Source organism: Diorhabda sublineata, chromosome 5 (genome assembly GCF_026230105.1).
Source record: "Diorhabda sublineata isolate icDioSubl1.1 chromosome 5, icDioSubl1.1, whole genome shotgun sequence".
NCBI classification, from domain to species: Eukaryota; Metazoa; Arthropoda; class Insecta; order Coleoptera; family Chrysomelidae; genus Diorhabda; species Diorhabda sublineata.
The window spans coordinates 23,720,702-23,735,208 of NC_079478.1; the positions used below are offsets into that span (position 1 = coordinate 23,720,702).

The 14,507-nt window shown below is 29.8% G+C and overlaps 2 protein-coding genes across 10 annotated transcripts in view; one reads left to right on the top strand and one right to left on the bottom strand.

The window, feature by feature from the left end:
• Positions 1-10,741, bottom strand: part of LOC130444658 (DNA ligase 1) — a 53,206-nt gene extending 42,465 nt beyond the window's left edge. For 2 of the 7 annotated variants that reach the window (XM_056779928.1, XM_056779930.1), the window contains exons 1-4: positions 10,377-10,703; positions 8,491-8,817; positions 7,947-8,095; positions 1,952-2,098 (exon numbers count right to left, since the gene is read on the bottom strand). In XM_056779928.1, the coding sequence (XP_056635906.1) occupies positions 1,952-2,098; positions 7,947-8,095; positions 8,491-8,817; positions 10,377-10,584 (831 nt within the window). In that variant the 5' untranslated portion in view covers positions 10,585-10,703. Of the gene's footprint in view, positions 1-1,951; positions 2,099-7,946; positions 8,096-8,490; positions 8,818-10,376 lie in introns of all 7 variants that reach the window. The other 5 variants (XM_056779934.1, XM_056779933.1, XM_056779931.1 and 2 more) reach the window with 4 other exon arrangements.
• A 1,958-nt stretch (positions 10,742-12,699) lies between these two features.
• Positions 12,700-14,507, top strand: part of LOC130444279 (ubiquinone biosynthesis monooxygenase COQ6, mitochondrial) — a 68,794-nt gene continuing 66,986 nt past the window's right edge. Inside the window, exons 1-4 of one of the 3 annotated variants that reach the window (XM_056779348.1) lie at positions 12,700-12,765; positions 12,822-13,236; positions 13,313-13,503; positions 13,924-14,163. In XM_056779348.1, coding sequence (XP_056635326.1) covers positions 13,071-13,236; positions 13,313-13,503; positions 13,924-14,163 — 597 coding nt within the window. In that variant the 5' untranslated portion in view covers positions 12,700-12,765; positions 12,822-13,070. Of the gene's footprint in view, positions 12,766-12,821; positions 13,237-13,312; positions 13,504-13,923; positions 14,164-14,507 lie in introns of those variants that run through there. The other 2 variants (XM_056779349.1, XM_056779351.1) reach the window with 2 other exon arrangements.

The window sequence follows — 14,507 nt, forward strand, 5'->3', positions numbered from 1 at the left end:
GTTCCCGAATGACTGGAGTTGGAAAGTCCACCGTTTTTAAATTATTGCGAGAGAGAAAGATAGCAGGCCAAGTCCAGGCAGACCAGTAAAAGTCCTTGATGAAGACGCCAAAAGTGTAATTCGATGAAAAGTTCACTCTTCTTATTTTAAAAAAGAAATACCCACCCTAGATAAGATTTTAATGGAGCTTGGCCAGGATGACAGTATTCCGTTGATAACTAAAAAACTTTTATGGACCACTTTAAGAAATATAGATTTTGCCTGGGAATAGCATAACTATAAATCACTTTTACTGGAAAGCTATGAAATTGTTTGCTGGCGACGAAAATACTTAAGAAGTATAAGGCAGTACAGAACAGAGCAGAAGAAAATCTTTTATCTTGATGAGACGTGGATTAATGAAGGTTATACAGTACCAAAAATGTGACAAAACAAAAATGTAACCAGTGCTCACCAAGCTTTCATGGAAGGCCTGTCAATGGGTTTGCTAACCTTTCAGTCGTGCCATACGGGAGATTACCACGAGGACATGGATTCGGATGTTTTTGAAGACTATTTTGGTGAAATAATAAAATAACTTCCGTTTGATTCAGTAGTAGTTATGGATAACGCAAGTTATCATTCTAGACGCATAGAGAAGACTCCAATTTTTCGTATAATGTTCAATAAAAAATAAGTGTACCTAATACTATGTACATAATGCCTAATTTTTATTCTGTTAAAATAAAATTCTTTCCTTTTTACGAGTATCCAACCGGCACGCCTTTGGCACACTATTTTCGGTGTTTGTGATAACAATAGGCTAAACCCATATATTGACCCCAACTCGGGTGGTACTCCCTGCACTTGATAAAAAGAAAGAGTTTCACAATGAAATCAATACCAAACTATGAAAGTGGCTCAAATATTTGTTGGGTTTTCTTAATTATAGCCCGATGGAATTTAGACACTTCGGGTATTACATGAAATTTGAAATCAAGGTTTGTGAACATACAACTGCAACTAGTGATCAATTTACTATTTCAAGATTGTATTATTTAATAAGATGTCAGGGTAATGGGAATATATTAGACCTGGTTTAAAAAAAATTAACTATAAACATTTCAGTACTAGACATTTATAAAATTATGGGTATCAACAGAAAAATAAACTTGTGCACTTCATTTTAACTCATCAGTCAAGAAAAATTTCAAATTTTTAAAATCAATTGTTTATAAGCAGTGATATTTCAAATGTTGTGTTCAACTATTTGATTACAGGTTAAAAAAGGACTCCGAAATTTTTACAGTGCTCCGATAAGTTTCATATTGGGGCAGTTTTAACATCTAAACATATTCTAATATCTTCAAATTGGTTGAGTGGCCTAATGAAAGCCTTTCTCACATTTCTCTTTTACAAACCCAATAAGACTGGATCTAAATGGTTTTTTGTTAAGGACAATACCTAACTTTTTTTAATAACGCACTATGTAGAATCGAATATTTCTGCTGTTAGGAACATTGTATAAAGCAAATAGTTCTTTAAAGTTGAGCATATTATAACCAATAAAATAACATAAAATAAAGTTCATCTCATCAAAAACCGTTTCAGTGTTTGTATTGTTGTAATAAGAAGTAAGAAATGAAATAAGTTTTTCCAACTTTTCTATCTCATTTGATCTGAAAATTGAAATCATAGTTTTGGTACCAATCCTTCTTGCAACCAATTGGTTATTAAATTTTTGTACATTAAATTTGATAAAAAACATTTCCCTAAGAAAATGGTAAAATATGTTTCCAATTTTGATTCTCTAGTAATGTACTAGGTGACATTTCATGAAATATTTATCGGTTAGTCCCTTAGGGTTGCTCTAGGAATCTAACATTGTTTATATATTACTTTTAAATGCGTTTTAAATGAGTTGACAAAAAGATAGAAAGATTCAGTTAGCAGATATTGAAAAATGACTTACCTTCATGACCGTGTACGCAAAGAATACAACAATTCCAATGGTGTATAAGGGCATAATTAATCCCATAGTATTACCACCTTGTTTTGAAGGAGGCACTATATGACCGGCGCCTCCTATGGTTGGACGCATCCCAGGAATAGGCCCAGGCTATAAATAGAACAAGAGTAGTATAGACATTATTATTAAGTTATACTTAAGACTATCATAAAAGTTATATAACTAATGTCAACAAGAAACTTTCCAATTCTTCATATTCATACACCAAAATTTTGTTATTTCCGGGTGCTCCTCCATTGCAAAATAAAAGGAAAAAAACTGATTTTACGATAATAATAATAAGGTACTAGGAACAATGTTATGATATTTTGTTTTGGTACAACATATCCTATATATTTATTTATATATCTGCTTCTCACATAGGGCACAACTGAGGATTATGAAAGAAAAAATATATGAAAATTCTTAAGGGCGGTAGTAAATTGGGCCAGATAGCAGGTGGATGACCTTTTGGTGTGGTAAATTCAGATAGAGATGCAATATCGGTACACATAAACTTGGCCACATTTTATGGTGCTATTTTAAAACCAAAAAAAAACTTAACCTATAACTCAAAAGTGTTTAGAGCTCTAGCAATGATTACGATTTTCCAAGAATTGTATTCTTATGCTCCCGCTATACTTAGGTATTTCCAGTCGTTTATCTGATATATAAAAATCTAATTTAGGGATGTTTTTAATTATACTATTGTATTGAAATGTGAATTAAGAGTGTACCAATTTAATGAAAACTATTGTCCGTTTTCGGATATTTGCCTGCTTTCTGTACTACCTGTGACACATTTTGGTCGATTTTACCAGTGAATTTAAAACGACCTAACATTCATATATAAATATATGAATGAAATAGTACTTCCAGTTTTACATATAATTGGATTGGTTGACTTCGGCCTTTTGATCTGGGTTTATGAAACGGCAGTTCCTCTTGATTCAAACACATTTGATAGAAAAATATTTTTTCCCGAGTTATTGAACAATTAAGGTTCCATCGCCTAAAAATAGGCCCGCTAAAATAAAACCTTCCATTCAATTTTCAAGTTGTAATTATAAATTGGTAAAACTGGAAGAACTCATTTCAGGCATTTGGGACCCGGATAAATGGATTCTACGAACTAAATTTACCAGTTTCGCCGTGGTCGCATGTTAATCATTCAGGTGACGCGAAAATGGCTACTGAGGTATTATCTATATACAAAATAAATATTCTGTTGTAAATCTATTGAGTAAATAATTTGAAGAAAGAATTGAAAGTTGTATATATGCAAGCAGGAAGACTTAGTTCATGTATAATTCTCTGGTTTTTTAAATGTTGAGTAGATCTTCAAATAATAAGTTTCGAAACATGGAGAATTTCTGATTATTAGACAAATAATTACTATCTGTGATGACGAATTTTTTAGTTTCAAGATAAAAATTGACTTTGGTCAAGGTTGCTGAGTTAGAAATTTAATTCCTGCTGTTGTTATACAGAGTTCGGATTAACAAACTTTGTAGTTTTTGGATTTATACATATTTTTTATTCATTTTTAATTAGTTAGTAAGTTACATAAGAAGCATATGTAATAGTAACTCTCTTTTGCAGGCAATCTACAAAAATTACATATCCAGCATCCCAAACAGGATTAGTATAAATTTCCCTGCCGAATACTGCATGTTATGTTTTCGAAAGGTGAATTATACTTTGCATTTGGGTCTTTACATCAAAGCGAAGTATCCATGACTCATCCATTATTACTAATCTTGTAAGAAAAGTTTATTCGTCTCATCTATACTATATCAAAAGACGACTTGCAAAAAATTATACAAAGTACAAGACTATTTGTCTTATAGTTACACGTTGATCTTGCAACAAGAGATCATGGTTTCTTTTAACATATTCGTGTGGTTCAGCGATTACCACATTTGCATATAGGTCTGTACACGACTGTGTACCACATTTAAATTCGTGACACCAACTTTTGTAGGCACATTTCAACAGCTTAAATTTGACCATTTCTAACGTTAGTTTATATAACGTTACAATCTGACGTGATGATAAATATTTTGATATATAAATGAGACAAGGGCAGAGCAAAGGGATCAGTATTCAAATAAAACCATTGTTTTGTAAAAAATGAATAAAAAGTAACTTATGTTATAAAATTTTTGAGATTTCTGCTATAAAGCTCTTTTACTATGAATTTCAAACTTTTAAAGAGCTTTGACTGATACAACCCTTCATAAAAATTTTTTTACAACATAACTTCAGATCAGTAACAAAAATTTACGTGATTAACACCCGAAGCTTTCTAAATATGTAGCTCCCTTCCTAGAAGTAGCAACCCCATTTCTTTATCAACACCAGTGACTAAACTGTAATTAATTTAGGGTAAATGGTTTTTGTAGAAATATATAAAAACTTGTCTTTATTGGGGATATTGAATTATTAACAGGTTTATTATGTCGAAACGATATGAAACTAATGCTGAAGTAGCAAAAAACAATATTTCATTCAATAATTTATGAGGAATTTGGTTATTTGTAGAGTCTATAAAACCTTGCCTCCGCATATCCGAATATATAAAGTACACTCATAACAGTATGAAGCGGATTTGTTGAATCAGGCAAATGGGGGACCTGTTGTTCACTCTTAATGATCTAGGTATAATATTGTGAGGAGGTTTCAATAATATTTATTGATAGATAATTCCAGTTCCAGTTCAAAAGAAAAAAATCGATTAAAAATCATCAAACAATCACATGTCTATAACGTATAGATTAATTGCAAATCAATCAAAGCTTGTGGAACGTTTAACTTCCTCCCTATCGAGCGGTCGAGAGAGCCATAAAAGTATTTAGCTGCTGCCGCGTTTTAGAAACAAAATTCAAAAATCCGAGATATCTCTGACATAGAATAAGGTAGGAAGATGTATTTGTTCCTAATGCTTACCATAACTACCCAAAATCAAACTCATACCAAGCTTGCCAACATCTTATCATAATAAATTAGTAAAGACAGAAATGTAATCTCATTGGTTGCGGTGTTGCCACCTGTTATCGCTGAGTCAAACAAGCAATAATTGCAATGCTCAAAATTTAATTGACAAGGAGGAGGTGACTTCTGATTATCACTTGCAGGCCCTTTCGCAAATAATAGTATCACAACAATCAATTGATTGAAACCACTTTTGAAAAAAAAAATTTTTATATATAAAAAAAGATTATATAAATTTGTTATCAAATTAAAAAATTATCAAAATAAGTATGCTATTGACTAAGCATAAACAAGGGTCTTCAATATAATTGGTTTGATCTTAAGTTGGGATAATGCTTGCAGTTTTTCAAAGCGGAAATATTTGTTATTAGAATATCACTGTATAAATAAAAAGACAGAAATTATCTCATTTTACCAAAAACAGGTTTGGGGAAACTAAATCTATTTTTCAACAACAAGTAATTTAATGACAAATATATGTGTGAATACTAAGATCATGTTCAAAAGGCAACGAAAAATAAATGTTTTTTACTTTTAAAATTTTTCATAGAATGTTTGCAATAGCTTGCCAAAGTATACAGTCACTTGATTCAATGCGTATAAATAAATTTTGGAAAACTACCAACTAATATTCTTGCCATCTAAAAATAACTAAACACTGTTTTAGTACCTATGTTAATTATAAATAAGTATAATGAAACAGTAAAAACAGAATATCAATTGAATGAGTGAAAAGAATTGTAAATAATCCATTATGAATAATATCGCTTTTACTAATGGTCATTTTTTATTATATTAAAAAAATCAATATGTATATCTCAGATCAGAAACTTTTGTTGGAACATCATCAATTTTTTTTAACAAAAACTAGTGAAAATATTGTTTCAGCCTTTTACCATTATTAAGAAAAAAAAATAATTTCATTAAACCGAGTATTTTCTTTCGTAGGTTTTGAATTATTATTCAGACATTATCGACAGTAATTGGAAGTTAAGAGTTTAGGGTTGAAACTACTTCACCCCTCATGACACAGGAAAAAAGAAGAAGAAAAATCCAGTCTTAATAATAAAGAGGAAAAAATTCCTTAGAAAATGCGGATACCTGTGATGAGTATTCTAAAAAAATATAAATAACATATGTATTCATTCCCATTAGTTCATAAACTAAGAGTGGGTGTTGATCAATGGAGGAATAATTTTAGCAAACTCATATTAATTAAAATTAAGGAAGACAATCGATAATCTCCGCTCTCCTCTTCTCTTCAATAGACTTTTTATTTCAGGTCATATAAAAACTAAGGTCTACACAGAATTGTCAGAAGAGAGCTGGACATGCAAAAAATGCAGAATGCCACACATGCTGGGTTTTTAAGAATCCATTATAATAGTTCAATTGCTTGAATCTCTTGTTTATTCTTCTTTTTGTTCCACAATTTTAGATGGTCCGCTTTAATTCTCAACTAATTTCCGTTATAAAACATTCAGGTTCATCTAAACCAATTACAAAAATGGAGTAAAGGAGAGCTAATCAACAAATGTAACATTCACTCTACATAAGGATACATGTCCAACAGTAAGCTGAATACAGAAATACCACAAGCAAATAGTGCTTATTACCTAGGAACCCACCTAGACAAAAAACTTAACTGGAAACATCATATCACAAAAAAAAGAAAACAACTTGACAACAAATCCAAAGTCTCACTTGAAAACTAAGTCCTTATCTACAAGTTTGTTTCAAGCCTATATGAACATATGGAATTGAGCTGTGGGGTTGCACTTCCAAATCTAATATAAATATTATCCAGAGCTCCCAATTAGAAACTCCATTAACTAGTAGATGTTCCAGGGTATTAACAAATCACACCATTAACGTGGACCTGGAAGTGCACTGTACAAAAAGTTGTCCAAGAGAAGATCATCAAACGTCACAAAATCAAGGAAAACCACCAAAATTCACTACTAGAAAAATTTTTAAGAACAAGAAACGCAAAGAGATTGAAAAAAATTGGTCAATAAACCTAGTCTGAAGTATTAGAAGTTATATCACTGGATGTAAGCCTCATAAATACATTATAGATGTTAGATTATCTAACAATCACGAGCAAATTAACTCAAAGAATGTAAATAAATATTGTGATTGTTGATAAAAGTGTGTTATAAAAAATTCTGTTAGAACCAGATCGTAGCATTTTGATAATTCAGTACTTTTTGAATATACTCAATAATGATCACGTCTAGGTATTCAACTATATTCTTGAATGGTTGATAGTGTGGAGGTAAATGAACAGTTAACCTTTGGTCTCTGAAGGCGATAAATTTGTTACTGAAATGCGGGTCAAATTGTGTAATTTTGAGAGTTGGTTTAGTGGTATCAGTAAACAGTGTTTACTATGTTTCTTGGATATTGCACTATACATTTCATCAAAATACCTAATAGCAGCTCTTAATTTGTAACTGAAATTAGGTTTTGTAGTATAGTAGTTTGTTAATATTAAGATCCGCCTAAAGTTAAAAAAAGGAAGGAAACTAATAATATTTCATATGCTATTTGGTAGGAACATCAATGTCAATTCTCAATCAAGTTTTGTTCACTTGATTAATTTGATAGGTAATTTTCTGAACCTGAGAGTGTTTGTAGCATATTAAATAATTTATCATGTGTTACATAGATGATTTTGCAGCTTCCATAAAAATCAAAACTAATCCAATCACATCATCTATATAGAAATAATTACATGGTATTAAATTTGTGAAATATCATGAATTGATTAGCATGTTATCAAAAACTAATTGCTATAAAAATGATTATTTGTAACTCATGTTTTACTTCAATAATTTTTTGCCATCGCATAAAATTTTGATTACAAGTTTCTTAATAATCTTACAGTAATGTCCGTAATTCAAATTTATTGGATCAATTATTTCTTGTAATATTTCATGTAACATTTTATTGAAATACTTACCTTGCCTTCAACAACCTTCTTAATCAAGTGTGAAGGTGGAGCAGGTTTAGTTGGAGTAAATTCCGTTTGAGGAATAGCCCTTCCTCGTTCCCTGAATGCGGGATGCACCATTTCTGATCTAAGATGTAGTGGTCTTTCTTGCCTGATAGCTAAAATAATCAATACTAATCATTCTCCCAAAGCTAACAGAAAAATAAATTATGCTTTTTACAACTTAATTGTCAGAATACATGATAATAATAGCTAAAATAATAATGTTAATTATAGATAAAATAGCTAATATTACTTCCTTCCCTAAATTATCAGATGAATTAATTATTTATGTAATTGTTTGATTACAGCTTAAATGCCAGAAAGATTAGATGATAATTACTACAGTGTGGTAAACATAAATTAGTGATTTATGAAAAATCATGAAATGGTGCCAGGTAGACACACATATTTATTTTAAAATACATTATTAGTTTTAAATGTGGATATCAAAGCAATAAAAAACGTTGTTAATAATGTTAATAAGAAAAATCTTGAACTAAACAGTGCTTACTGGAAGAAGGCAACATCTTAACATTAACTCTATGAGGCACTCCTAACTCCCACGGAGCTACTCCAAAATTATATTTTAAACATAAGGAACCATTTAAAGATCTTATCTCTTCTAATATCTGTTTAGTAGAGTGCCCCAGTCTTACTTGTCCCTGCAGTACAGCAGAAATGTCAATGCCACATGTATCCAAAACAATACTTTGGCATTTCTGTATTACATCTTTATTCAATAGAGAGTTTTCTTCATTGTTCTTAATAATTGTCTTGCATATTTCAGACATTAGTTTGATTGTAGTCACATCTCTTTCATATATAACATCACAACAACCTAAATACTCATATTAATTAGCAATAGTGGGATAAATAACTATGATATAGAATTGGAAATGACTGTTTTGTAAATGCTTATATTAGTAAATAGATATTTTGTTACAAGCATGTCTGGTCAAATAATTTTTGGTACCATGATTCCTAATTTGTTCCTACTACCTAATTACAATTAGAAATTTATACTTCTATTTTAACTCAACAGTAAAAACACAAGAGCTTTTATTTTTAGAAAAATTTCTTTTTATAATGAATGAATGAAATACTTTTGCTAATCAGTAATTTTTTGGGAAAAACGGATACCAATTTTGTGAAATATCAGTGTCAGTTTTTGAGCAAAATAATTGAGTTGTAAAAGAAATTTGTTACAAAATTGTATCCTTAACTGAATATTTATTGACAAAATAAATCAATAATTGAAGATATGAATGAACAACGCAATTGTAATGAATTGTTGCTCTTGTTGCTCGATATACCTAATGATTTAAAAATTTCCTTTTTTAGTATGTGGAATATTCATTTTGATATTTATTATTCAAGCTTGCTCAGGAGATAATACAATTTTCCCTCAGGATCAGTTTGGAATTAGATTTCAATATAAGTAGTTTGTTTTTGTATCAAGTATAAACAATATTTAATAATAATGATTGACAGGGTAGACATTAAAATGATGTGAGCATACTAAATGTATTGTGGTTATGAGGAACAGGCATTTTTATCAGTGATAAAAAGGATCCACCTTTTTTTATTACTATCGAACTAACAAAACTGACATCTACTTGCACCTTTCAACAGTAGATATTTAAGTGTAATTTATTCCATATATATGCAAGCATTAATCTTCAGTCATTTGTGCCAATTAATTTTCTAAGTCTGGTTCTATTTAATTATATTTGAAAATGCAACTGCCAAGACATCTAGGTTCCAGATTAAATAATGGGACTAAATATACTATTTGTTTTCTGAAAATAAATTTCCTATTTACAATAATGGAATTAATACATGATTAGGTATATAATAAATAAATATATATATATATATATATATATATATATATATATATATATATATATATATATATATATATATATATATATATATATATATATATATATATATATATATACATATATATATATGAAAACAGATTTGTAATCAAAGTGGAGAGTATTTTATATCTTTATATCTGTAACTAATAGTTTTGTTATACAACATTCAATGTCAATTCTGAAGTTTTGAATTTATTTAGATATTTCATATGCACACAATACAAATTTGGGTATAAAATTAATTATCCAATGATAATAGGGTATTTTCTTTCAACATTTTGAGTAATATGAAAGCTTTTTCATTTGTATTTCTTCACTGAAAATTTTGTCAAATGGGAAATATACTAACAAAGCAGGTACTTTTAGTTCAATGATATCTAGAAGAAATCAAGAATCGAGAAGAAATAAAGTTTCAGTAATAATCAAATTGATCATTTAGAGATGATAAATTTCAAATTTCCTGAATTCAAATGGTTATTCAATGATTCATTATTTTTAAAACGAGACCTACCTTGCGTTCTATCAATAGAGCTAGGTTTTATTCTGGTATTTGCTGAGCCAACCAACATAGGATAAAATACCTTAGGCCATAGAACTGCGAAGCAACCCACCACAATCACCAAAACAAGCATAGTTTTTCTAGGGCTAAGATCGTTCACCATTTTCCCCGAAATATATCCTGCGTTTTCGTAACTTAACCTTCTAGATCGGTCAATCATTTTTTGATGCGCTGCTCTTCCAACTTACAGCGCATCGTCATCGATTCGTAACTAAAATTTCAGAAATTCCGGGCTAGACTAGAATTATAATACCAAAATAATTCTTGAAAATGATAGCGACATAGGAAATCGGACATCCACCTATTGAGCAACAAGCGAACTGAAAATAGTAGAATCCTTGTTTAAATGTGACGCTACGTTATAGCTGTTCAATATTAAATACAAGAAGCCCGAATAGTGAAAAAAAGGTATCAATTTGAGGAGGCAGATTTTTTACCGGTCTCTTCAAGAAGTACTCGATTCAAACATTAAGCGAGAAGTAGTTCTGTTCGCAAACGTTATTTTTTAGTTAAAATTAAAGATAAGAAAAAGAAATTAAATCACGTTTTTATAATTTTTTGCTCCTCCCCTATTCCTGATCAAATTTGTGAGACTCTCCCCTTCCTAGTGTGACATCACATATTTTGCAAATTACATTTAGAAATTATTGAATGAAATCAGTATTATTTCCATTCAAATTATTTTTTAATAAAATTAACCTCAAATCAAACAATTAACAAAACAAAAAACGATTAATTATATTAATGAAAGAAAAACAGAACAAAAAAAATTAATAGAATTATATTAATTATAGATATAAATTTAATGATCTTGAGTCCATGGATTTTTAATTCAATCCACTAAACTATTTATAACTGGCATAGCAGCCACTTTGTTCTCGTTTGAGTTGTTAATGCAGGAACATTAGTTGTGTCAATATACAGCATCATTGTAATCATCCACACAAAGAAGTTTTCTGACACGTCTAGCAGCAATTTTTTGAGGACGCGATAGGTAAAAGTTCTTCTTGCCTCGCATATTTTGAACATATTGATTCGCTCACTCTATCGAGCCCTGGCTTTGGGAATGGCGAGACTTCCCGTGTATTATTTTCACACCATCCCACATATTTGCTAATTCTCGGATAATTTTATTTACAGCAAATTTTTATATTATAATTATTTATTATTATTATTGAAAATCGTTTTCTCTGTAAAGTCTGAAAATTTTTTATCAAGTTGGGAAGCCGGAAAGCTCTTTCCGATACAAACTATTCGTTGGCAGAATGGACGTTTTCTGTAGTATAATAAATAGGCGTATATTTTCCTGAGTGATTCAACATCATATCTTTTATTAATATATCTTCAAGAATTTTCTTTTGTTATGATGCTTTCAATATCTAGAATTTTACGTTATCCAAATCTGCATAGTGGAACTCTTCTATTACGTATTCAGTTAATACACATTTTGGTTTCGTGCATCGTGATTTCAAGCGTTGAGATGTCATATCTACATATATCTTATTGCAGCTCTTACATTCTCATTTGTTTTTGTCAAGGGATCTTCTGGTAGTTAAATAACTCAATTCACAACTTTGTAAAAACTATTTATTAACATATAAAATATAAAATTAAGTGGTTTCAATAATCTGACTACTGTTCTCGTTGGATGTCCAGACTATTAAGAAAACACTATGCGTGTTTGTACTCACTTAAATACTAATCCTGTTGTAACAAAAGCTATAATTAATTATATTTATGGTCGTTAGAGTCACATCAATGCAAAAATAAGGGTAAGTACTTCGATAAGTTAATGGAACTTCAAGTGTCTAAGGGACATATGGAATCGTTTAAGTAAGACGTTGAAGATGGTCGGTTTACAATAAGTCTTAACGAATACAATTGTAAGTAGAAGTTAAACAGGTAGATTTATGATTTTTCACAGACACATTAATATAAGACAGAAATTAGGTAACCCGGGACGAAACGTTAATGGAGTATAAAATAAGAGACATATTGTATAACTTAATATATGCTTAACAGATCTTAAATGGTTCCCATCAGGAGTGGCGAGATAATTTGGTTGTTTGAATTGTGTGAAAAGTGTTTGCAGTTATTTTGTAGTTCTATGTGTAATTTGAATGTTTGTTTCCCCCTTTGAATTCCTTACTAATTTTTTCAGAAAGAGGTGTAATGTATGAGTATCAGGGATGTTTTGTGAACATAGTGGGCCAGATAATAAACTATCAACACAAAATAATACAAGTTATAATTTTATAAAATATTGAATGAACTTAATTAATCTCAACAATTGAATGAACAAAATTCATTAAAGGAATGAATCAACAAAATTCATTAAAAGGTGCTCACAACAATTTCTATTTATAAAAAAATATCTTTTTACGTTTTACTTTTTAGAATAGCCTGGATTTTTCTACATATAACTAGCGTAACAAAGATGTTCTGATTGGCTCTATCCGTTCCACAATAGTTGTGATGCACGTCCATTCCGCAATGTCTGATTTAGCCCTACGGTGTCAGTTCATTATATGAAATGTCATTTGTCAATTGTTAAAGTCAAAATATTGGAGTAGCAAAGTTTTGAAAATTTATTATGACTTATGATTTCTATTTTGCTACCAAAAATAATTATTAAAAAAATAAAACATGTTTACCTTGAAACATCTCATTAAGCCGCCTCTTACTAAAGGCTTTGTACAAAACGTATTAACGAGATGCTTATTTTCCCAAAAAGGTAGTGGTTCAAAAAAATATTATGATATAATTATTGCTGGTGGAGGAATGATTGGAACGACTCTGGCATGTACTCTAGGTAATACAACATTATATTTTATGTCAAAAATTCACGCTCTTACTATAAAATTTAAGTTTGTTATTCTTTTATCTAGGCAAGAACACAAGATTATCAGGGAAACGTATCTTATTACTTGAATCTTCAAAGGATTCTCTCTATGTTTTACCTGAAAAATACAGCAATCGCGTGGTATCTTTGAACCCAGGCACAAAGAAATCTTTAACTAAAATAGATGCATGGAAACATATAAATGAAGCAAGATTTGCAACTGTTAAAAGACTTCAAGTTAGTACATATAGCTTTAAAAATATTAATTTCATCTATAAACAATTTAATCAAATAGTTACTAATTTGTGTTTGTTTGTTATTAGTTCTATTCAAACATTGCTATAGTCTAAAATGCCAAATATTAATTTTTGCAATATATCTTTGAAATGAATTTCAATAATCAACAATTGAACTTATTTAACCACACAAATTATAACTATACTTTTCCTCCTCTTATAATTTATTATGGTATTGTGCCATATGGTTATAAGAGGACAACATACTTGTTTCTTGACACTTAACTGGAAAACCCACAAAATAGTTACATTTTCTATATTTTATTTACTTTTTATTCTTCATAAAATATTTAATTTGTACATAATTATTTTCACATTTGTGAAGTAAATTCATTCAATGAACAAACTTTATATAAAATAGCTTATGGATGCTCTATCAGATGCCTCAATTACTTTCGGAGAAGAATCTTCAGATAAGGACATTTCTTACATTGTTGAAAATAACTTAATAATAGATGCAGTAAAGAAAGAAATTAAAACAACTAATAATGTTGAAATATGCTATGAGAGAAAAATAAAGAAATATCTCATACCTGGTATAGAAGATAATCATGTGCATATTATTCTTGAAAATGGTGATGAATACTCATGTGATATATTGGTAAGTTACAAAAAATCTTTTAATACTATTTAAAGTTCAATTAGAATATGACGTACTTGTTACTTTTTGTTAGTTCTGTTCTCATTCTATGCATTATGGGGTGCTAATGCCCTTAAGGAAGCCAATAAGGAGATATAGCTTGTTTTTATTGAGATTGAAATACTTTTAGGGTCTATCAGTATCATAATTCGAAAGAAAAATTCGGCCTAGATAGGCATTGCATAAGTCATCCTAGGAGCTTTAATAGCATATATATCACAGGATTTTTGGGTACTTCTGTAAGTCATCGTTTCCTTTATGGCTTCACTAGCAATTATACATTTGACAGAGAAATATTCTGTCTA